Below are 24,587 nucleotides of genomic sequence, written 5' to 3' on the forward strand. Positions count from 1 at the left end.
ATCATTTGTGTGTGTCAAACTGAGACATAAAATCTTGAATTGGGGACATTCTTTTTTGCTGCCTGGTCACCCTGATAAACGGAAGACCTGCGCGCCTCTTACAGTCTTTGCCCACTCCTGATACCCCTTGGTCTCGTAGTGCTGAGAACTTTATTACCGATCTGCCACCCTCCTATACTCCAGAACCTTCTAAATTCCAAGAAGAGGGGGAGACCAAGGGGGGGGGGGGGTACTGTTATGTCAACGCTACGGCCAGACACGCTGGCCGTGAGCGCTCTCCTGTCATGTCCCCGCTGTCGGTGGGGCTAGGACTCGCATCATGGGACCCCCCCTGCATATGAGTCCCAGCCCGTCACTCACCTCACTGGTCTTCTGTGTCCTCAGCCCCGGCACGCATGCCCCCGCCTCCTAGGGCATGCGCGTCCCGGAGCTTGTGCATTTATGGGGCCAGTATACCCTTAATTAGTGTATTCACCTGCACCTTCCCTTATAAGTATCAGCACCTCCCACACTCCCCTACCGGATCTTTGTTGCCCTAGTGCCTGAGAGAAAGCTTCTGTGTCCCAGTGTTCCTGTTTTCCGTGTACCTGTCCCTTGTTCCGTTTCCTGACCCTGCTACTGTGCCTCCTGTCCTGTCCATCAGCTTCACTAATCTCATCTTGTCTGTATCCTTCTGTGCCATGCTTCATCCCAGCAACCTGTATGGACGGGTCGTGCCAGGGGTAGTGACCTGGGTGCTGCCTGCCGCAGCAAGACCATCCTGCTTTACGGCGGGCTCTGGTGAAAACCAGCGGCACCTTAGACTCTGATCCCTGGCACAGCTCACGTCATCATCCACACAGGCCCAGAGGATCCACCACCTGCCGTGACCGTAACAGCATTGCACTGATGAAGCTGTGAAAAGGGCCATAGTTACAGCCCTTACTACCCTAGGTACCCTGAATACACCCCCATTAATATGCCCATTTATACTAGCAAATTATAATCCTGATTCCCTCCATTGTGAACAATACAGATGCAACTGTGTGTCTATATTATGCATCTAAAAATGATGCCTTTTGGCGTTTTTTTTTACTGTGAGGCTAAAATGCTTCAAGCTGTATGTTTTTTGTCCGCTGTATGTTTTTTTGTCCAAGCCTAGCCAGTGTGGAGTTGCCACCGTATCATGCCCAACAAGTTTTAAGCCAGTGTGATCATGCTGCAGCTGAAGATCACACTGCCTCCATTTTCTAATTCAGGAAACAGAACAATCAATGATAAGAGGAAAATAAATAGTTTTGAATAATAGACTTACCTCTAGAATTATTATACCCATGAAATACAGGTGAGTCTTGTAGTCTTTTTTCAGCTCTCAGTGTCAGCAGAATGTTGCAAAAACTCACAAGAACTGGGTTAGTGTGGTAGTGGTCCACATATATCATTCCAATCCATGTTTTGTAGCCTTAAATATAACATAGAACGTTGGTTTGTTAGCATAAATTTCTGGGCTACATTCACACAGTTATATTGCCCGATTTTTAGGCTGTAAAATGCCAGTTTTTTTATTTAAAATGTTTTTATTCCTATTACTGTTAGTCCAACAGCTATCATGCTGAAATACAGGGAACTTGTTCTATAACCCCTGCCTTGAGCCATTAAAGGTCATGTTCACAATAAATGTCTTACCTGTATCTGCTGACTCATATCCATGTTGTAATAATGTCCTATCAATTCTTGCAATTAACCAACTTCCCAAAGTCAAGCTGATAAAAAGTCGAATCAGACAGGCTCCCAAACCAAGAATCACATTGTAGAAGAAGAAGAAGTAATTGAAATTATGAAAACCCTTCCTAAAAAAAAAAAGAAATAAAATAGTAGAAAGATGAGTGCCAAGCCTCTAGCATTTCTAATGTACTGTGTAGTGTGCATACATACATACATAGGCGATCCATCAGTGTTTTGTACCTCTGCTTTTCCCATTCCTCCTCAGTGAAGTGAGGCATTCTGGGAAAGAGAACTCCATTTAACAGTCTGTGCTATGGAGCAAATAATGCATCTTTTATTCTCCCATGTGGCAGTATCGCTGGCAAGATTATGGACTTAGCTCACACATATGCACAGCCACAGGTGCCACTAGCTCCACAGACTGTTCAGGAGCAACAGATGCATTTATCTCAATTTATGATTGGCAGACTGGCTCTCCACATTTCATCCATGTTATTTATTGCATGTTATGTTTCAGCCATCTTGTAGTATGCTGTCATGTTAGCTGTATATGAACATTTTTTTCATTTATATTTTTGCTCTATTGTTTTCTAGTTTTTCTGCACATACTATAATTTAATAAATGTACTGACATCACCATGCAGTCATATCTTCTAAAGAGTAGGGTGGTTTATCTGCATGTCAAAGTACATACATGTCATAGGTGTAATGTGTAGTGAGGACACAGGAGGCAGGTAGACCCCTAGTCGCCACTTTTTTGACTGGCTTTTTCAGTATGAAATACTGAAAATTTTCTAATCAAAGCAATTGCAAAGCATATTGGGGGAGATTTATCAAAACCTGTGCAGAGGAAAAGTTGCCCAGTTGCCCATAGCAACCAATCAGATCACTTCTTTCATTTTGCAGAGGCCTTGTTAATGATGAAAGAAGTGATCTGATTGGTTGCTATGGGCAACTGGGCAACTTTTCCTCTGCACAGGTTTTGATAAATCTCCCCCATTATTTTTGCTTGCTTTATAACATATCGAAAGTTATTGTATCTGACAGTGCCCATTTAAGTCACAAGTCTAAAGCCTAAAAGTATAAAGTCTAACAATCTAAAGCCTGCAGTAACTAGAAGTCAGTGAAGAGAAAGGTACCACAAGTCCCAGCAAGGCAAAAGGATCCCAAGGGTTACTCTGCACTCCCTCTGCTCTGCTCTGTACTGTAAAGGATATTACTATCATTCCTGCCTCAGTAAAAAAAATCACAAATTGTGCATCACCCCAGTAGGCCACCACACATGACTCCTCTGCTCTCTTGCTGCTTGATACTCTTTGCCACCCCTCCTTGCCTACATCTCCCAGCAATCATTGTAGCTCTGCTCTGCCAGCCAGGAGCAGCCCCCACCCTCCTGCTCTGAGCAGAAAAGAGAGATTCAGTGTCCGATTGGCTAAGGCTACACACACCTCCCAGTTCTCAGCACTATAGAAAGCATGACTCATCAGTGCAAGGCAGAAACCACAAGCCTATGTCTCTCAGGAGGGTGGGAGCTGCTTTCAGAGAGGATTTTGGACAGCGAGAGAGTGGATGGCTGGATGATATAATTCCCTCACTTCATGCATGTAAGTTACAACCAAAGAGGGCAAACTGCTCTAAATAGCTAATGAATGATATTTAGACAGTTAAATAGGTTGATGAGAGAGAAAGAATGGGTCTCTCACAGTGGTCTTTCATGAACACTCACAAAGGGGGTGCAATACCTGAAATTATCTTTAGCCGCCTCTGCTCCATATCTAAATTCTCAAACATATCTCTCCACGTATCTGACAATAACCTCCTTACATTCTCTTCTCTTCAGCTAATCCCACAGTACAGAACCCAGAAAAGCCCCCCCCCCTCCCCGAGGATGGTCATACATCTTAACATTCACACACTCTAATATTATCATCTACTACTCTCCACCATATGCTTTCTCCATGATACAGACACAGCCACTACATTCTATGACACCACAGTTACCTCAACCTTTGACTCTGTCACCCCCCCGACACATAACAGAACTCGACATATGAATAGACAGCCCACTGTACACCAATCTTACAAAACACCTGAGGCAAGCTAGGTGTGCATAGCAGAGCTGGAGAAAAACCCACTTCACAGCAATCTTTAAAACATACAAACATGCACTTTACTACTGTCATATCCTCTCTATCCCACCATCCCAGGCAACTCTTTAAAACCTTATCCATCCCGCTTCCACCCCATCTCTCATTTCAGCAGATAACCTTGCTATAAACTTCAAACACTAGGTCAAAACCATCAGAGAAAGCTTTAACTTGCAGTACCCACAACCTATCTTCACATTTGCACAGCACTCTTCCCCTCTGACTTACTTCTCCAACATTACCCAAGACTAGCTCTCCAAACTACCCTTCACATTGCAGCTCACTGACTGTGCATTTGAAGTAATCCCATCCCACCTCATTCCTAACCTGACTACAGTATTCACTCCAGCCCTAACCTATCTCTTTAAAGCGTACCTGTCAGATCCCACAACAAGGAAATAATAATATATTACTCAGAACCTATTTTATTATAAAAATACCTCTTTTCATTAGCTCACAGTGTTGGAAATCCTCTTAGGGGAAGGGGGCGTGTCCCTCCCGTGATGGTAGGATGTGATTGGTGTGTCTACTCGTGCAGTCTTGTCCATGAGTCATCTCTTGACCATGACTCATGGACAAACCTGATGATGCTGCAGGACTGCTTAGTGTCCCAGTAGGTATGGGGACCCCTAGTGGTGGGATTTTTAGGAGCCGTTTTCTTTATTAAATATTAAAAAAATTTAAACAACCATATTAAAAGGTCTTTAATTTCCATCAGTAACAACAAATATTTTTTTTTTGGATCTGTCAGTGTCCATTTAATCTATCACTTTTCCTTCATCATTTAAACATGCAACCATCACACCCATTCTCAAAATATATCTTGACCCATCCTCTTTGTTCAGCTACCGACCCATCTTGCTTCTCCTCTCCTCTTTGCCTCAAAACTTCTTGAACAACATTTCTACTTTAACTCTCTCCTCTGACTTCTCATCCAACTCACTCTTTAGTCACTATTAATCTGGTTTCTGTCCCCACCATTCTACCAAAATCAACAAAAGTGGCTAATGATCTGCTGATCGCCAAAGCCTCACACCAATACTCTGTGCTCTTTATCCTTGACCTTTCCTCTGCCTTTGACACAGTGGACCACTCCCTCCTGCTACAATCTTTCTTATCCCTAGGTGTCACAAATGTAACCCTTTCTCAGATCTCCTCATACTTCAACAACACATTTAACGTATTTTTATCACACACAAGCTCCCCACCTTGCTCTCTCATTTTTGGAGCCCCCCAAAGGCTCTGTCCTGGGATCCCTATTATTCTCCTTCTATACACTTGGTCTGGGACAGAACACAGAATCCCATGGCTTCTGGTTTCACTTCTATGTCTATGACACTCAAATCTACCTATCTGGCCCAGAAATCACTTCCCTTCCAAGAGTGTCTGTCAGCTATAGCTTCCTTTTTATCACCATGCTTTTAAAAACTTAGCATGGAGAAAACAAACTCCGTTATGTTTCCCCCACCTATTAATCACAGTAAACGGCTTCACTCTCTAGTCCCATAATTTTGCTTCCTTGGGGTCAAGTTCGATTCTGCGCTGTCTTTCAAACCACACATCCAGACCCTTACCACCTCTGGCCTCCTTTACCTAAAAGAGGACCTGGGGCCAACCCCCAAAAATTAGACATTATATAGGTTAGGATGTCCTGATTATACACCTTTCTTGATACCCCCTCCCATTCGTAAGATGGATTGATATGGATTTATAGTTTGTCTGACAATTTAGAAAATCAGTCACATAGATGTGAACTTAATTTTAATAATTGGGAGTGAATATTAGGTGATGGTCTGGATTATACAGTCAGGGAGTGACTGTATGTGTAATACACACCTCCTGATGTTATTATCCTGTCCATTACCTGATAGCCTTTCCTATTAGTAAAACCAAGTTCGCACCCATCTGACTGATTCCCTGAATTGTCAGACAAAATATAAACCAACCTATCTCAGGAACGGGAGGGCAATTTTTGGGGGGTTGGCCACATATCCTGTTTAAAAACCTTTTCTTAAATCTGATCAGTCCTCCATTTTTACTTAACTATTGATACATGTCCTTATCTTCTTCTTTGACTACTGCAACATTCTCATCTGTGGCCTTCCATCAACTATTATTGCTCGCATTCCAATTCCCAACTCTGATACCTGACTCTCTTCCGGCTCTGCCTGAGCCTCTTCCATCTGCCAATGCCTGCATTGACTACCCAATTCAGTTTAAATTGTTCACCATGACATACAAGGCTGTCCCCAACCCGTCTTCTCTGTACATCTCTGACCTAATCTGGTATCCTACCTCTCACATAAACTCTGATCCTCTTAAGACCTCTGTCTGTGATCTCCCCACACATCACACAAGCGTTTCCAAAACTTCTGCTATGCTTCCCCATATACTGGAACCTGCTACCCCACCATATCGGTCTCTCACGCACCATCAAGACCCTCAAAAGCAACCTAAAGACCCATCTCTTCAAGAAAGTATATGACCTCCAATAACCCTGCTGCCACTAAAGTGGAAATGGCTGCTTCCCCAACTTCTCAAAGACGACCAGCTGTCTCACTCACCTCCCTTTCCTCCCCTTGTAGATTATAAGCCCTTGTGTGCAGGGCTCTCATTCCCTCCATATCAGTCTGTAGTTTACTCTGTATCACATTCATTGTACTTGTGTTTGTGTTATGTATTTTAACCCTTATCTTATGTAGAGCACCCTGGAACCAAGGGTTCCTACAAAAACAGGGTGCTACAAAAGGGTGTGACAAAAATAAATTAATAATAATAATATTAATGAGTTCTGTTGAACTCTAAAGTAAAACAGTTTTAGTGCACTTACACATTAAAGTCGTAAACTTAATTAGCTGATTATGGACAGAAAAACAGACTTTTTTAAATTAATATTTCTGTCCATATAAAAAGAACAGCCAAAAAACTGGCAGATTCTTTTTTCCCCCAGCCTTTTTTTTTCTCCATTAACAGGTGAAGATACTATCCGTAAAGGTTAGGTGAACATGGCCTGACAGATATAGGGTTGTGTGTTTCCTTGTTTGACTACAAAACTATTGCAGGGAGTTTAATAGGTCAGGAAATACTCCCTGGAAATATATATGCAAATTAGGTCTCATGCAAAATGAAGAATTCAGGGTAGTTACCTCTAGTAGGTGGCATCAAAGAGCCAGGCTTTTTGCTTTTAGGGGAAAGTTAATTTGCTTGGGTCAGAGACTAAGACCCTTGGGACATACTTTGAAATATTCATTTAACAATTTTAATCTAGAAAATTTCAGTGCAGAAATAGATCAGTGGTAAATAAATATGTAACATGTCCGTTTCTGCTATGAAAAGTACATAGATTTGTTGAGGTTTTTGGAGAAGAAAAAAAATAAAATCCTATTAGGTAGGTTTCACACATTAGGTTTTTCCAGAAAAAAACTCCCAAAAAAAGTGCCATGGATGAAGCACAGGGTTTTTTCCCTCGAAAAAACACTGTTTCCAGATGGTAGTTGGGAGCCAATGGGGAAAATAGAGTAATACACCGACAATGATTTTTGTTCCTGTCATCTTACTCCCTTGAGTAGAGGTTTTTGGGTCAGTGGTAGTTTTATCAAAAGGCAGCATGCATGAGCTATGGCATTTTCCACCTACTGGCTTATCAAAGATTGGAGTAGTTACATGTCAAAACTTCGTCCCTGGAGGCTGGTTGTACAAATACTGGTGAGGAACCAGGGTGAGGTGAATATTGGAAAGTCTTTAGACTGTTTCATTTTTTACATTTTGTTACATAACTAAAATAAAAATTAAATTTTTTCCCATTATTCTGCGCTTAAAACCCTATAATGACAAAGTTAAAACAGAATGTTAGAAATCTTTGCTGATTTATTTAAAAAGAAAAATTTAAATATTTAATTGACTTAAGTTTTCAGACCCTTTACACAGTACTTAGTTGAAGTACTTTTGGCAGTGATTACAGCCTCCAGTCTTTTTGCGTATGATGTTACAAGGTTACACATCTGGATCTGGGGATTATCTGCCATTCTGCTCTCTAGACCCTCAGACTAGATAGGCACCGGTGGACAGCCATTTTTAGGTCCATATGTGGAGTCCTTGAGTAAGGTTACCTTTTGTTACTCTGAACAATGTTCGGTGGCTGTAACCTCTAAAGACTCCAGTCCTGTCTTAAGTCTATTTCTATGCAGGGCTGCGTCTCCACTCTCGGAAACCTTTGTTTTCGTGACTGGAGAGTGACGTCATGCCATGGCCCCTCCAATTATGTCTATGGGAGGGGGCGTGATGGCCGTCATGAGGGGGCGTGGCGTGACATCACGTCTCCAGTCCTGGTGATCAGACATTTCATCCCCTATCCTTTTGATAGGGGATTAGATATATTTGGGGGGTATACCCCTTTAATAAATTTACATAATTTCTAACATTTCTTTACATTCTCCTTATATGGTGTTGAGTGCAGAATGATGGGGGAAACTTTTTTTTTTTTATTGTAGCACAACAGCATAACAAAATGTGAAAATAGTGAAAGTGTCTAGAGAAGTTTCAAATGCATTGTGTGAGGCGCTTGAGTGTTTTCCACAAAGGAATACACAAAAAAAAATCAGCACCAAAATCCACACAATTTTGTAAAAATTTCCTTCTGGAGTTCTGCAGAAATATTCCACAACTAATATGCCCACTGTGCATTTACCTTTTAAGAGGAAAAATACATTTAATTTGTATTACCTGTTATTTAGAGCTAATGGTTTATTTTTATCCCCTGGAGCTATTTTCTTCTGCAGAAAGAAATTACTGGCTAACAAGACTTGCAGCATCGACAGTGAAATACCGATTCCAAGTGTGAGTCTAAAAATAAAGGATTAAAAGAAATTATTAACATAAAAGTAGCTTAAAACTAACAGAATTACAAGACCTAGTTATTGTCTGATCTACTGCATGCCTGTGAGGTGGCTGAAGACTATGTGGACATGTGGTGGTTTTCCAACAGATTTTTATTGGTCAGTTTTGCAAAAAATCTGAGTCCTTTTGCAGTTAAAACTGGAAGGACTGCTGAAAACTGCTGATAAAACCGAACTGCCAGGGTCTGGTTGCTAGGGCAGATAGTACACTATTTAAAAGGTACTCAGCTGCAGGCTAAGTTTGTACACAGTGGTGCCTTGCCTTATGTTGTGATAGCCTGTAATGTCAGTGGATTCAGACTTGTTAGGAATTTCACTTATTTTACTTACCGCCACTTTTAGCAGGAAGCTGAAGTTTTTAGCCGTTCCTGTGACTGGCAACCACATTTTTTTGCTCTCGGCAGCCAAGTTGTGTTTGTTACATCAGCTTTGATGTGGGTGATCTGTTAAGAGCTGTCCTCTGATGTCTGCAGGTACTGACACCCACCTAATAAATATTGTAATGGCTGTGAATGGACCCTCCTTCTAGGGCTGTAGCCAGCTGCCGTGTCTGGTTTCATTAGTTGCTTGTGCACCAAGAAGTGTGGGCAGGGGAAGCAGACATACATCCCCAGCACTGTGACCTGCAGTTTACTGCGCATGTTCGATTATGATGAGACGCATGAAAGGCAACTGAATGGGCAGACTAAATAATGCAGGAGGACGGGTTATGGGCGAAAACTAACAAAAGGTGGGTCGGACCAAAGAGCAAAAGGGAGCGTAAAAAAACAGTTAAAAGGTCCCTCAGGGAGGTTCTGGGAACAGTCGTTTAAACAGCGCCAGCAACAGGAAGCCCAATAGTTTCAACAAGGGCCAAAACACCAAGTTTGCAAACCGACAAAGAAGCTGAAAAAGGCAATTTCACTGGATGGTAAGACAAAAGCACATTACACCATAAGTAACTAAAAAACACATTACCAGCAGAGTGCCCCTATAAGGCTGGTCCAAAACAAGAACTCTGGATCATTCACCTTGTACTCATTGGGGGAGATTTATCAAAACCTGTCCAGAGGAAAAGTTGCTGATTTGCCCATAGCAACAAATCAGATCACTTCTTTTATTTTTGAAAAGGCCTCTGAAAAATGAAAGAAGCAATCTGGTTGCTATTAGAGATGAGCACATTTTTTAAAAACTTGATTCAGCCGATTTGCCTAATTTTCTGAAAATATTGGGTTTGGTCCGAATTTATTCGCAGCGAATCGCTATTAAAAACAGCTATTTCTGGGTTACAGAGAGACTCAATAGGGGAATAGAACACTTTGCCTTGTCTTCACTCATAGGGAGTATGCTGTGTTTGGGAAATAATACTGTTATTCAGTATGACATGCAGATTACCAGCATTGCTATTAGAATCACTGTTGCAGAGCGGCACAATGACAGAACCTGGAGGTGGCATCAGTATGAGGAGACCATATGGCGGCAGAATGGCACCGCTTGGAGGTGGCGGCAGCAGGAGGAGACCATATAGTGGCTGAATGACACAGCCTGGAGGTGGCGGAAGCATGAGGAGACCATATAGTGGCTGAATGATACAGCATAGAGGTACGGCAGCATGAGGAGACCATATAGTGGCTGAATGACCCAGCCTGGAGGTGGCAACAGCCTGACAAGACCATAGGACCTCACAATTGAAAAGATATTTTTTAACATTTAAATTGAAGATTTCAAATAGATGAACCTAAAATGGTTTATTTAATGTGCCAGCAGCATGGCTGAATGATACAGCATAGAGGTACGGCAGCATGAGGAGACCATATAGTGGCTGAATGACCCAGCCTGGAGGTGGCAACAGCCTGACAAGACCATAGGACCTCACAATTGAAAAGATATTTTTTAACATTTAAATTGAAGATTTCAAATAGATGAACCTAAAATGGTTTATTTAATGTGCCAGCAGCATGAGGAGACCACATGGTGGCACAATGACACAGCCTGGAGGTGGCAGCAGCATGGGAAGACAATAATCTGGCAGAATGACACAGCCTGGAGTTGGCGGCAGCATGAGGAGACCACATAGTGACTGAATGACAAAGCCTGGAGGTGGCAGCAGCATGATGAGACCATATAGTGGCTCAATGACACAGCCTGGAGGTGGCGGCAGAATGAGGAGACCATATAGTGGCTGAATCACACAGCCTGGAGGTGACAGCAGCATGATGAGACCATATAGTGGCTGAATGACACAGCCTGGAGGTGGCGGCAGAATGAGGACACCATATAGTGGCTGAATCACACAGCCTGGAGGTGGCGCAAGCATGAGAAGAACATATGGTGCCAGAATGAGACAGCCTGTAGCTGGCATCAGCATGAGAAGAAGATACGGTGGCAGAATGAGATTGCCTAGAGCTGGCATCTGCATGGGGAGAACATATGGTGGCAGAATGAGACAGCTTGGAGCTGGCATCAGCATGAGGAGAACATATGGTGGCAGAATGAGACATCCTGGAGCTGGCATCAGCATGAGGAGAACATATGGTGGCAGAATGAGACAGCCTGGAGCTGGCATCGGCATGAGGAGAACATATGGTAGCAGAATGAGACAGTCTGGAGCTGGCATCAGTATGAGGAAAACATATGGTGGCAGAATGACAAAGCCTGGAGCTGGCATCAGCAGCATCAGGAGTCCAGAAAGTGACCCGGTGACAGAGTGGGGCGGTGGGTGGCAATATCAGTACCTGGTGATGAGGGCGGGTGAAAGAAGGAGAATTTGGCATCAGATGTGTGGCATCAGGCAGGTGGCAGGATCAGAATTGTTGCTGAGGCAGGTAGGTAGAAGAAAACGGTCTCTTTTGTAAAAGTGTTAGTGTGCACAAGTATTGAGGATATGCATTACGTAAAACTTAACTTTTAATAATATTCTTAGGGTAAAATATATGTACCCCCAATTTTTTCTTTATTTAACAAAAGGAAAGGTGTGCAAAAAACACCATGTGCCACCTACACCACCAAGTATTTATGTGATGCAAAGACCTCTACAATGGACCATACGTTGTTCCCTTCCACCTTATAATCGGTGGGAGTAAAAACTTCCCCTGTAAGGCCCTACTCTCGCACTAAAAAAGGTGGACCCACACATCAACCTCTCCCTACTTCCATCTACAAACACTGTCAATTCCCAGGGTTTTAGTTGGAAATAGGGAGAGGTTACTGTGTGAGTCCGCCCTTTTGAGGGAGAATAACACTTGCCTCCAAAAGGTGGAAGGGAACAACGTATTGTCCATTGTAGCAGGAGGGGTTAAAACTTTCCCCGTTAAGGCCCTACTCGTGCCCTATTAATTCCCTTCTTGGCCAGTGTTACTTGTCCTAAAAAGGGTGGCCCCACACAGGAACCTCTCCCTATTTCGACCTAAAAACCCTGGGAAATGGCAGTGTTTTTAGGTGGAAATAGGGAGAGGTTCCTGTGTGGGGCCATCCTTTTTAGGGGGAGTAACACTTGCCGAGAAGGGAATTAATAGTGCGAGAGTAGGGGCTTACAGGGGAAGTTTTACCCCCACCTGTTACAATGGACCATACGTTGTTTCCTTCCACCTTTTAGAAGTCTTTGCATCACATTAATACTTGGTGGTGTAGTTTGCACATGGTATTTTTTGCACACCTTTCCTTTTCTTAGATATAAAAAAAATTGGGCTCTGTATATTTTATCCTAAGAAGAGTTAAGTTTTAGCTAATGGATATCTTCGATACTTACTTGTGGTCTGATGCGGAGGAATTTCTGTAACTGGGGAGCAGCACCTTAAACATGTTTTGCACTATCCATATTTGTGAAGTGTTCGTGTGGCACCATGGTCAATCTACTGGCTGATCCATGCCTGATTCATCTTCACAAAGGTCCGTCTCTCCACATTTTTCGTGGACAGACGAGCTCTCCTTGGGGTTACTATGGCCCCTGTCACACTAAACACCCGCTCTGATGGCACACTACTGGCCGGGCAGGACATCTTTTACAGGGCAAACTCTGCACAAATCAAGTTTGGCTGCCCAGAAGTCCAGGGGATCTTCAATGTGTTTTGGCAGGGTCATGTCAAGGTATGCCACCACCTGCTGGTTCAGGTCCTGCTCCAGGTCTACCAGCTGATGATGATTTGCTTTACTATGCGGGTGAAGAAAGCTACTCATCAGCGACTGTAGGCTGCTGCTTATGGAGCTGGTACTGCTTCTACCACCCCTCCCCAGCAGCCATGGCAGTGGAACATGAGCACAGAGGGCCCCCCCGACTCAGACCTGCGAGAGGATGGACGATGGCACAAATAGACATTGGCAAACTGACTATATAGGATAGTAGGTCAGTTTGTCCTCCCTCTCAGTGGGGGTAAAAACAGCCCACACTTTGTGCCGGTAGGGAGGGTCCAACAAGGTGGAGAGCCAGAAGTCATCCCGCTGCCGAATGGTGACAATTCAACAGTCACTATGCAAGCAAGTGAGCATGCATCCTGTCATTTGTGCAAGTAACTCGGAGGGACTACCTGCCTCCATCTCCACTGCATACAGCCACAGTGTGTCTGGGTCCTCTGTCTCGTCCTCCTTATCACCCTGTAGCTCCACAGCCTACTCCTGCTCCTGATCTCCTGTCAGATGACTATAAAAACCACCCATTTCGCAAAACCTTGCCTTTGCTCCACTTTCCCCGCTCCCCTTCTCCTTCTCTTCCAGTTCAGCCCCTAAAGGGCTCATGTGGCCGTGAGATGTAGGCGCCACATCTCCAATGTCCTGACCAGCCATCGTTTCCAACATGTGTTGTAGGAAATGAAGCAGTGGAATGACGTTGTTCATCCCGTAATCCTGGTGACTGACTAATAATGTGGCTTCCTCAAAGGGCCTGAGCAAATGGCAGGCGTCACATATGAGCTGCCATTGCTTGACATTGAAGTTACACAGGGGAGTCCCCCTATCCGCTTGGATCATCAAGAAATCGGTGTTGGCTGTTCTCTGTTCGTATAGTCAGTCCAACATATGGAGGGTGGAATTCCAACGTGTGGAAACGTCACAAATCACACTATGTTGGGGGATGCTATTCTGATGCTGCAGCTCAAGGAGGGTGTGCTTTGCGGTGTACAAGTGGCTGAAGTGCATGCAAAGTTTCCTTCCCGTTGTTAGGATGTCTTGCAGATGGGGGGAACACTTCAGAAACCGCTTGACAACCAGATTGAGCAAGTGTGCCATGCAGGGCGCATGGCTCAGGCTTCCTTGTCGCAGCGCAGACAAGATGTTCTTCCCATTGTTAGTCACCATGGTTCCCATTTCCAGTTTTTGTGGAGTAAGCCATGATTTGATTTCTTGATGATTGACTTTTAGCAGTTCCTCCCCTGTGTGACTCCATTTGCCAAGCCAATCCATGTGAAGAACAGCATGACACCGCTGTGCCCTGCACACATGGTATGCTGGAGGGTCACTGAGACTTGTCCGTGCAGTGGAGGCTGAGGACACGATGGAGGATGAGGAGGCAGAGTCGCACACTGTCACAGGACCAATGGCCTGAGAGCGTGGAGGTGGAAGCGGCGTGACCTGTCCAAGTTGCAGTTGTGGCTGTGCAGGAACCACATTTACCCAGTGAGCCGTAAAGGACATGTATTGTCCCTGACCGTAGTTACAGCTTCCTACGTCGGCGCTGCCGTGCACTTTGGTACACACCGACAGGCTCAAGGAATGGCCCACCTTCTGTTCCACAAAATTGTGGAAGGCTGGTACTGCCTTTTTCACAAAGAAATGACGGCTTGGGACTCTCCACCTCAGCTCGGCACAAGCCATCAGTTCTCTGAACTGCAGGCACATTCAGCTTCTGCGCCGTTGGATGAGTGGGCGCATTCTGTTGTCTCTTGGACATGGCTCCGATGATGGATTGCTGGAGAAATGATTGACTCAAAGTAGGAGGAGCGGGAACATCTGGAGCATCAGAAGATGGGTATGACAGACAGCTCCATTCGGCTGAGGTGGTGGAGCCTTGGTTGGCTGAAACGGAGCAGCATGCCACTGGGTAATGCAGCAGACTGGACCACCGCATCAGAGCCACGGTTCTCCCAGGCCACTTTATGGTGATGCTGCATATGTTGACGCAGGGAGGTGATGCCAATATTGGGACCCTGGCCACGCTTCACCTTCTGCCGACACATCTTGCGTTTGGTTATGTGAACCTCCTCCGGATGCTTGAAGAAAAACTGCCACACTGCCACACTGCCAAGTAGCTGATGTTCCCCCAACAGTCTGCACTGATCGACTACTACTGCCACCGACTCTAGGAACCCCTACCTCCCGGGAAGGTAGGCTGCCACAAAGCTACCCCGGGCAGGTTTGGCTCCAGACTTTCCACTTCTGCCAACATGTTGACTGCCAAACATGCTATCACCTTGCTGGCTCAGCTGCTGCCTCGTGGTCAACCTGCATTTCTCTTCTCCTGATGATGATGATGAAGCCTCTTCTGCACCCGGCTCCCAAGTGTGATCGGCTTCATCATCATTGAGTTGTGTCTGCACATCACTGATGTCCTCTTCAGGTTCCTCAACAGTGTCTACTTCAGGAGCCTGAATGCTCGCAACACCACCTCCCACGTCACTCTCCTCATCACTACTTGCTCGCCTAGCGGAGAAAGTGGTGGATGTCTCCTCCCCTTCTTGGCTGGCAGTAGCTGCTGACTGTCCTCTAGTAGATCGTCCTCACTAAATAGTGGAGCTGAACCCACAGCATACGATTCTTCTGTGGGGGAGGGAACAGCACAGAGGCAATAGGCCATGCCAACTGAGGCATGTGTCTGAGGAACCCACCGACTGTTGACTGGGGGTGTCAGATGTCACTTGCTATGAAGTGGATGACCAAGTTAACCAATTGATGACAGGAGATGGTTTGTTGGTCGAGACACGACCGCTAGCTGATACCGGGAGCTCAGGCCTCTCACTGCCACTCCTGCTGCCACTTGCCGCTAGTCTGCTGCGACCTCTGCCTTATGAATTTATGCCTCTGCCACTGCTCTGTGCATGTCCTGGCACTTCTCTGCCTGACATAGTTATACACCAGCTGAGTGTGTATATGCTACAATTATGAGAGGAAGACAATACGCTCCACTACCCATAAAACTGTATTAGACTACAGAAACAAGTGTATAGCTTTGGCTGGCCTTTCACAGTAACTGGGCACAAATTAGTTTTTCAGGAAAAAAAACGTACACCACGTAGGTGTACGTACAGTTTACACTTATGAGAGCTGGACAATACGCTCCACTTAAAACTGTATAAGGCTACAGAAATGAGGGTGTAATAACTAGTCCCAAATTAGTTTAAAAAAAAAGAAAAACATACACCACCTATGTATGCACAGGTTACACTTATGAGAGGACAATAAGCTCCGCTACACAACCTGTATTAGGCACTGTAATCAGGTGACTATGGCTTTTTGTGCTCACCCTAACTGGCCCCTGTTAGCTTTACAGTTGTACAACCAACTGCAGCAGTATAGACTCGCTGTGTTGTAGAGCCCAGTACAGTATTATTAGGCACTAATAGCAGTTGACAATGGCTTTTAGTCCTCTGACCCCTTTAAGCTTTAGAGTTGCTGTACATCCCACTGCAGCAGTAGGGTCGCTGTGTATTACATCCAAAAGTGTACTTTCTCTCGGTCAGTGCTTTTCTGCAGTGATTTGGGCATGTGGTGAATCACTGCTGTCAAGCTGCTTTTCTGTGCAGCGCACACAATGCTCTATCTCTCCCTGCAATGAAACGCTCTCTCTGAAATAAAATGGTGAAAGGGGTATTCCAGGAAAAAACTTTTTTATATATATCGACTGGCTCCAGAAAGTTAAACAGATTTGTAAATTATTTCTATTAAAAGTTAAGGTTGTTCTTTTCCATCTAAATCCTCTCTGATGACACCTGTCTCGGGAAACACCCAGTTTAGAAGAGGTTTGCTATGGGGATTTGCTTCTAAACTGGGCGTTTCCCGAGACAGGTGTCATCAGAGAGGATTTAGACAGAAAAGAACAACCTTAACTTCAGAAGCTCATAAGTTCTGAAATGATTAAGATTTTTTAATAGAAGTAATTTACAAATCTGTTTAACTTTCTGGAGCCAGTTGATATATAAAAAAAAGTTTTTTCCTTTAATATCCCTTTAAGTGAGTGACTGGCCGCAAGATGTCTGTCGATTATATTGGGCTGTGACATTACAGGGGTGGCTAGCTGCTGATATGTTGCATGCTGCATGTGATTCAGGGTCATCCCGCCTACCCTCTTTGCCACCTTCCCAGAGTTTCTTGCCCCATGTCCTCACATGTGGATCCACCATTTTAGATGCCATGGAGTGTTTAATGAAGCGATTCGTGCAATTCAATTGAGGTGATTTTCGGATTCTTTGTGAAGCGAGTTTTTCCTGAAATTCGTAACGAATTTGGATTCATCAGATTCGATTCGCTCAACCCTAGTTGCTATGGACAACTCAGCAACTTTTCCTCTGAACAGGTTAGATAAATCTCTCCCTCTGTGATTGGATTTCAGCCAAGCGCAGAGACCACTGTGGCAACTCTGTACAACTTTTGATGCTATAGAAATTCTGCTGTTCAGAGGCTGCTACAGAATCCTGCTGTTAAATTGCTACAGAACCTTCTGTTCAACTGCTCCAAAGCTATTGAGAGATGGTTACCAAGCCTGTTGTTAACGGGGTACTATGCCTCTATACATCTTATCCCCTATCTGATACCCTGTCTGATCAGATGTCTGATCTTTGGGCTGGCATTGTGGCGTTCCAAACATGGAAGCTTGGGGTTTCCGTGTTCATGACATTGCACAATGTCTCTTATCCATGTCTATCCTTTGGATAGGGGATAAGATGAAAAGGGGCATAGTACCCCTTTAAGCTTTTGTAGAACGTGCTGTCCAGTTCCTATAAAACATTGACGACATCGACAACATTTTTATTGTTTGGTCAAGTTCATTTAGAGACTTTAGAGACTTCGTCTCTGCCTTAAACAGTAATAATATTGGTCTGTGATTCACCTCCGACATTCAGAGGAACGATCTTCCCTTCTTGGACGTTACCATCAAAAGAGGTACCAATGGGAGGATAGAAACCTCTCTCTATCGGAAACCAACAGCTGGGAACATACTCCTAAGATGGGAAAGTTCACACACAAAACCATTACGGAGAGGGATGCCGAAAGGTCAATTCCTACTTTTATGTAGGAATTGTTCCTTGGATGAGGAATTCCTAAGAAAAGCAGCTGATCTCTTGGAGCAGTTTAAAGAAAGAGGCTATCCAACCAAATGCCTCAAAGAAGCTCTGCAAGTGGCATATCAGACACCTAGAAGCAGATTACTTACTCCCAAAGACAGAGAAACGGGGAATCCAACTACCAGACTTATAGGCACCTATGATGACGCTGCTCCCAAAATCAGAAATATTGTGTCCCAACACTGGAAAATTCTTCTACTGGATCTGGATCTGAATGAAATACTAACTAGTACTCCATCTATAACATATAGAAGAGGAAGAAATCTAAGAGACCGGCTAGTAAATAGCCACTTCAAACCCCCTACCACCTCTACATGGTAGGACAGAAGACAGATGTGTACATTCAAATGTGGCAAATGTCGGGCCTGTCGATTTATCAATACAGGCCCCTCTTACACAGATACCTACCTCAGTCGTTCTTTTCCTGCAAAATCTTTTGCAAATTGTCAATTGAGTAATGTTGTCTATATCTGCATATGTAAATGCAGAGCTAGATATGTGGGGAAAACTACAAGAGATCTTAAAAACCGTATTTTAGAGCATATAGGGGATATAAACAACTCAAGAGATAAACCAGTCGCACGCCATGTAAATGAAAAGCATAACAGAGAGCTAAATAATATTTAATTCTAAGTACTAGAAACAGTAAAAGCAGGGTTCAGAAGAGGAGACATAGATCTAATAGTGAAACAAAAGGAAACCAAGTGGATCTTCACACTTGGCATAGTACATCCAAATGGACTGAACCCCATTGATCACCTTATTCAGACCCTCAAGGGACATTTGTGTCTAGGAAGCCATTGTTTAATTCCTATAGATTCCCTTTTGGGAATCCAAAAAAACCCTGTTTTCCCATATACTACTTAACTTGGTAAAATTCCATATGCTTTATTGTATACTACACACTATTTAAAAACAAATAGCACTGTTTTCTCTATTTGCTATTTTAATAAGGTAATTTGCTTGCGCAGATATCTCTGCTATTTATGATGTATTTGTATCAGGGCAACCCCGTGTGCCTGCAGGTCACACTCGGTAGATTGCAATTAGTGTTGAGCGGCATAGGCCATATTCGAATTTGCGAATATTCGTGAATATATGGACGAATATTCGTCATATATTCGCGAATATTCGCATATTCGTAATATTCTCGTTTTATTTTCGCCTATGCAAATATTCGCGTGTGCGAAAATTAACATATGCGAAAATTTACGTATACAAAAATTAACATACGCGAAAATTCGCGTATGCGAAAATTAGCATATGAAAATTTGCGCATATGCGAAAATACGCACACCAGTCTCACACAGTAGCATTGAGTATTCTTTACACCACACAAGCTGGAAGCAGAGAGGGATGATCACTGTGATGTGTACTGTGAAAAAAAAACGAATATTCGTAATTACGAATATATAGCGCTATATTCACGCATATTCGCGAATAAAATTCGAACTGCGAATATTCGCGAGCAGCACTAATTGCAATGAGCAACAGTGCTATGATTATTAAAAACTCCACTCTGCCCCCCTCAACATGTTTCGCTACGATGTAGCATTATCAAGAGGTAGCGGGCAACTCTACCTCTTGATAATGCTACGTCGTAGCGAAACATGTTGAGTGTCACGATTCGGCTTCCAGGTAGTGGATCCTCTGTGTCAGCGAGGGATTGGCGTGGACCGTGCTAGTGGACCGGTTCTAAGAGACTACTGGTTTTTACCAGAGCCCGCCGCAAAGCGGGATGGTCTTGCTGCGGCAGTAGCAACCAGGTCGTATCCACTAGCAACGGCTCTACCTCGCTGACTGCTGAGAAGGCGTGGGACAGAAGGACTAGGCAGAGGCAAGGTCAGACGTAGCAGAAGGTCGGGGGCAGGCGGCAAGGTTCGTAGTCAGGATGGGTAGCAGAAGTTCAGGTACACAGGCTTTGGACACACTAAACGCTTTCACTGGCACAAGGCAACAAGATCCGGCAAGGGAGTGCATGGGAGGAGATCAGATATAGCCAGGGAGCAGGTGGAAGCCAATTAAGCTAATTGGGCCAGGCACCAATCATTGGTGCACTGGCCCTTTAAGTCTCAGAGAGCTGGCGCGCGCGCGCCCTAGAGAGCGGAGCCGCGCGCGCCAGCACATGACAGCAGGGGACCGGGACGGGTAAGTGACCTGGGATGCGATTCGCGAGCGGGCGCGTCCCGCTGTGCGAATCGCATCCCCAACGGCCAAGACAGTGCAGCGCTCCCGGTCAGCGGGACTGACCGGGGCGCTGCAGGGAGAAAGACGCCGTGAGCGCTCCGGGGAGGAGCGGGGACCCGGAGCGCTAGGCGTAACAGTACCCCCCCCCCTTAGGTCTCCCCTTCTCTTTGTCCGGTAACTGCCTCCCCTGGGATGAGGACACCGGGAAAGAATGGAGGGTTTCCTCAACGGCAGGCAGTACAGCAGGAGTGGGAATGGGGAGGGAGGGCAGAGGGCGAGGCCTGGCACGGGGCAGTGTGACACCAGGACGGGGGCCATGGGGAGGCACAGAGGCTTGCCTGACGGGACTGGGAGGGGGGGAGAGGCACTTCCTGTGGCAGGCAGAGTCCCAGTTCCTGATCTCCCCGGTGGTCCAATCAATGGTGGGGGAATGAAGCCGGAGCCAAGGCAGACCGAGGAGGACCTCAGAGGTACAGTTGGGGAGAATGAAGAACTCAATCCTCTCAAGGTGGGGTCCAATAGACATGAGGAGGGGCTCTGTGCGGTAACGCACGGTGCAGTCCAATCTGGCTCCGTTGACCGCGGAAATGTAGAGCGGCTTGACGAGACGGGTCACCGGGATGCTGAATTTATTAACAAACGACTCCAAAATAAAATTTCCAGAGGCACCGGAGTCCAAGCAGGCCACGGCTGAGAGGGAGGAGTTGGCTGAAGAAGAAATCCGCACGGGTACCGTGAGACGTGGAAGAGCAGACTTGGAACCAAGAGACGCAACACCCACGTGAGCTGGGTGCGTGCGTGCGTTTCCCAGGCGTGGAGGACGGATAGGGCAATCCACCAAGAAATGCTCGGTACTGGCACAGTAAAGACAGAGATTTTCTTCCCTACGGCGATTCCTCTCTTCCTGGGTCAGGCGAGACTTATCCACTTGCATGGCCTCCTCGGCGGGAGGCCCAGGCGTAGATTGCAACGGATACTGTGGGAGAGGTGCCCAGAGATCTAAGTCTTTTTCCTGGCGGAGCTCTTGGTGTCGCTCAGAAAAACGCATGTCAATGCGGGTAGCTAGATGGATGAGTTCTTGCAGATTGGCAGGAATCTCTCGTGCGGCCAGCACATCCTTGATGCGACTGGATAGGCCTTTTTTAAAGGTCGCGCAGAGAGCCTCGTTATTCCATGATAACTCGGAAGCAAGAGTACGAAATTGGATGGCGTACTCGCCCACTGAAGAATTACCCTGGACCAGGTTCAACAGGGCAGTCTCGGCAGAAGAAGCTCGGGCTGGCTCCTCGAAGACACTCCGGAGTTCAGTGAAGAAGGCCTGGACTGTGGCTGTGGCAGGATCATTGCGGTCCCAGAGCGGTGTGGCCCAAGACAAGGCCTTTCCTGAAAGAAGGCTTACTACGAACGCCACCTTAGACCGTTCTGAAGGAAACAAGTCCGACAACATCTCCATATGCAGGGAACACTGAGACAAAAATCCACGGCAGAGTTTAGAGTCCCCATCAAATTTGTCCGGCAGGGACAAGCGGAGGTTAGGAGCGGCCACTCGCTGCGGAGGAGGTGCCGGAGCTGGCGGAGGAGATGGTTGCTGCTGTAGCAGAGGCAGAAGTTGCTGTAACATGGCGGTCAACTGCGACAGCTGCTGTCCTTGTTGGGCAATCTGCTGCGATTGCTGAGCGACCACCGTGGGAAGATCAGCGAGACTTAGCAGCGGCACCTCAGCGGGATCCATGGCCGGATCTACTGTCACGATGCCGGCTGGCAGGTAGTGGATCCTCTGTGTCAGCGAGGGATTGGCGTGGACCGTGCTAGTGGACCGGTTCTAAGAGACTACTGGTTTTTACCAGAGCCCGCCGCAAAGCGGGATGGTCTTGCTGCGGCAGTAGCAACCAGGTCGTATCCACTAGCAACGGCTCTACCTCGCTGACTGCTGAGAAGGCGTGGGACAGAAGGACTAGGCAGAGGCAAGGTCAGACGTAGCAGAAGGTCGGGGGCAGGCGGCAAGGTTCGTAGTCAGGATGGGTAGCAGAAGTTCAGGTACACAGGCTTTGGACACACTAAACGCTTTCACTGGCACAAGGCAACAAGATCCGGCAAGGGAGTGCATGGGAGGAGATCAGATATAGCCAGGGAGCAGGTGGAAGCCAATTAAGCTAATTGGGCCAGGCACCAATCATTGGTGCACTGGCCCTTTAAGTCTCAGAGAGCTGGCGCGCGCGCGCCCTAGAGAGCGGAGCCGCGCGCGCCAGCACATGACAGCAGGGGACCGGGACGGGTAAGTGACCTGGGATGCGATTCGCGAGCGGGCGCGTCCCGCTGTGCGAATCGCATCCCCAACGGCCAAGACAGTGCAGCGCTCCCGGTCAGCGGGACTGACCGGGGCGCTGCAGGGAGGAAGACGCCGTGAGCGCTCCGGGGAGGAGCGGGGACCCGGAGCGCTAGGCGTAACATTGAGGGGGGCAGAGTGGAGTTTTTAATAATCATAGCACTGTTGCTCATTGCAATCTACCGAGTGTGACCTGCAGGCACATTGGGTTGCCCTGATACAAATACATCATAAATAGCAGAGATATCTGCACAAGCAAATGACCTTATTAAAATAGCAAATAGAGAAAACAGTGCTATTTGTTTTTAAATAGTGTGTAGTATACAATAAAGCATATGGAATTTTACCAGGTTAAGTAGTATATGGGAAAACAGGGTTTTTTTGGATTCCCAAAAGGGAATCTATAGGAATTAAATAAACAAATTTAACCCTCCATATACTGGTCCATACCAGTTATGGTGAATAGGAAGCCATTGGACACATATTCTCTATCTTAGGGAATGTCATTTCCGCTCCTCTTGTGTTCCACACCCTGGAACGCTAACCCTTGCCTTAGTGCCAGAGGTGATCTTACTTCCTTACTACGTGTGTTCCATCCTGTGTTCCATCCTGAGTGCAGTCCCCTGCATCTCATGTATCAGAAGTGATCTCACTTCCGATATGTGCTCCAGCCTGAGCTGCAAGTAGACTGTGCTCCACAAAGGAGCGCGGCCCCCCGCATCTCACGCGCTGGAAGTGATCTTTCCAATACTGCGTGCTCTCCAGTGAGAAGCGCCGGAGACTCATAAATACCATTGGCCGGCACCCGTTATATGCCGTGCCAGTCTGCAGCTGATCGGGACCATATCCATACCGGAGCAAGACATCCCTAAGTAAGTTTTTACCTCCACATTTGCCTGCCACTTTTCCTTAGGCAATTGGTTGGCTGGCATTAAACTTATTATTATATCTATCTACCCAGGCAGATACCCGCTCTGGTCATGCTATCAAGGGCTCCTAAGTGTACTGGAGATGACCGGACACCTTGCTAGGTAGGCACTCTCTCTACCCAATACATAATCTCCTTTAATGCCAGCATATGTCCTTAATCTATATATACTGGTTTTAGGTATACCCATTTAGCATAGAAACCCCTGGTGGTGAAACGAGGAAAGGACATTCCTTACCCCCTGATCAGAGGTATATTACCATTTTTAGGACTATATCTTTTTATTTTGAGTTTTTGTATTTTAATATACTCAGACATTGCCTCATTAATTTCAAATATAGGATCGGCTTATGTGTGCCTTCCTCTGAAACCATTGCTACCCTCTGATATCTTATTCAGCTGAACCAGAGCTAATACTAAGAGGTGCGTTCTTGTTCTATCTTTAGGCATCATTTACACTCATCTTGTCAATCAGCCTTATATTTCCGACACCTAAATTTATTTTCCATCTTTTTACAGGATAACACATTACACTAGTATTATTGGCTATCTATTACCGGGATACAGACCTACATCCCTCGGACTACCTGTGCAGTAAATCGGACATGTACATAGGGTCTCTTTATTGCAGTGTACCTGATATTCACCTTTACCTCCTTGTTCCATATCGTGACATTAACTAATTGTGAGAAGAGAGACAAGGAGTTATTGGTGGCTACAGCTCCTGCTCCCTCCGGACTAGTCCCTGAAGAGTTGTGCCGCTTTGTTACGCGACACAATGAAACACGTTGGATTTTGCTTTGTTGTGACTAGCATTGTTATGTAATCACTGTACAGACTGTATATATGTGTATTGCATTCACTATAATCACTGTGTACGTATTGGAGGTTTTGTCAGTCAGCAATCAGACCACTAACAGTCTCTATACTTGTACTGCACCTGGTATCTTCCCCATCCCTTTATAATTAGGGAGAGGCAGGAGGTTCCAGATGCAGGCAGGCACTCTCTAGGAAGGGCCTCCATGCATTAATAGGTAGGGGGTCTAAACTGACTAGTAGGGTCAGAGTATAGGGGTTATTGGGGACAGGCCGATTATCCATGCATAGCTGTTACTGACCACGCTATCGTATCACCAATTGTTTAGTTATTAA

General features: G+C 45.6%; 1 protein-coding gene and 1 long non-coding RNA gene across 6 annotated transcripts in view; one reads left to right on the plus strand and one right to left on the minus strand.

Annotated features, from left to right (window-relative positions):
* Nucleotides 1-24,587, minus strand: part of LOC130273001 (stimulated by retinoic acid gene 6 protein-like) — a 137,203-nt gene that overhangs the window by 25,717 nt on the left and 86,899 nt on the right. For all 5 annotated transcript variants that reach the window (XM_056519111.1, XM_056519134.1, XM_056519127.1 and 2 more), the window contains 3 exons: nucleotides 8,574-8,693; nucleotides 1,666-1,829; nucleotides 1,295-1,441 (listed from right to left, as the gene is read on the minus strand). In XM_056519111.1, the coding sequence (XP_056375086.1) occupies nucleotides 1,295-1,441; nucleotides 1,666-1,829; nucleotides 8,574-8,693 (431 nt within the window). The remainder of the gene's footprint in view (nucleotides 1-1,294; nucleotides 1,442-1,665; nucleotides 1,830-8,573; nucleotides 8,694-24,587) is intronic.
* On the plus strand, nucleotides 8,617-23,680 carry LOC130273022 (uncharacterized). The gene is made up of 3 exons (XR_008843840.1): nucleotides 8,617-8,687; nucleotides 23,473-23,538; nucleotides 23,616-23,680. It is a non-coding gene; the product is annotated as an uncharacterized LOC130273022 (long non-coding RNA).

This window comes from Hyla sarda, chromosome 1 (assembly GCF_029499605.1).
Source record: "Hyla sarda isolate aHylSar1 chromosome 1, aHylSar1.hap1, whole genome shotgun sequence".
NCBI lineage: Eukaryota > Metazoa > Chordata > Amphibia > Anura > Hylidae > Hyla > Hyla sarda.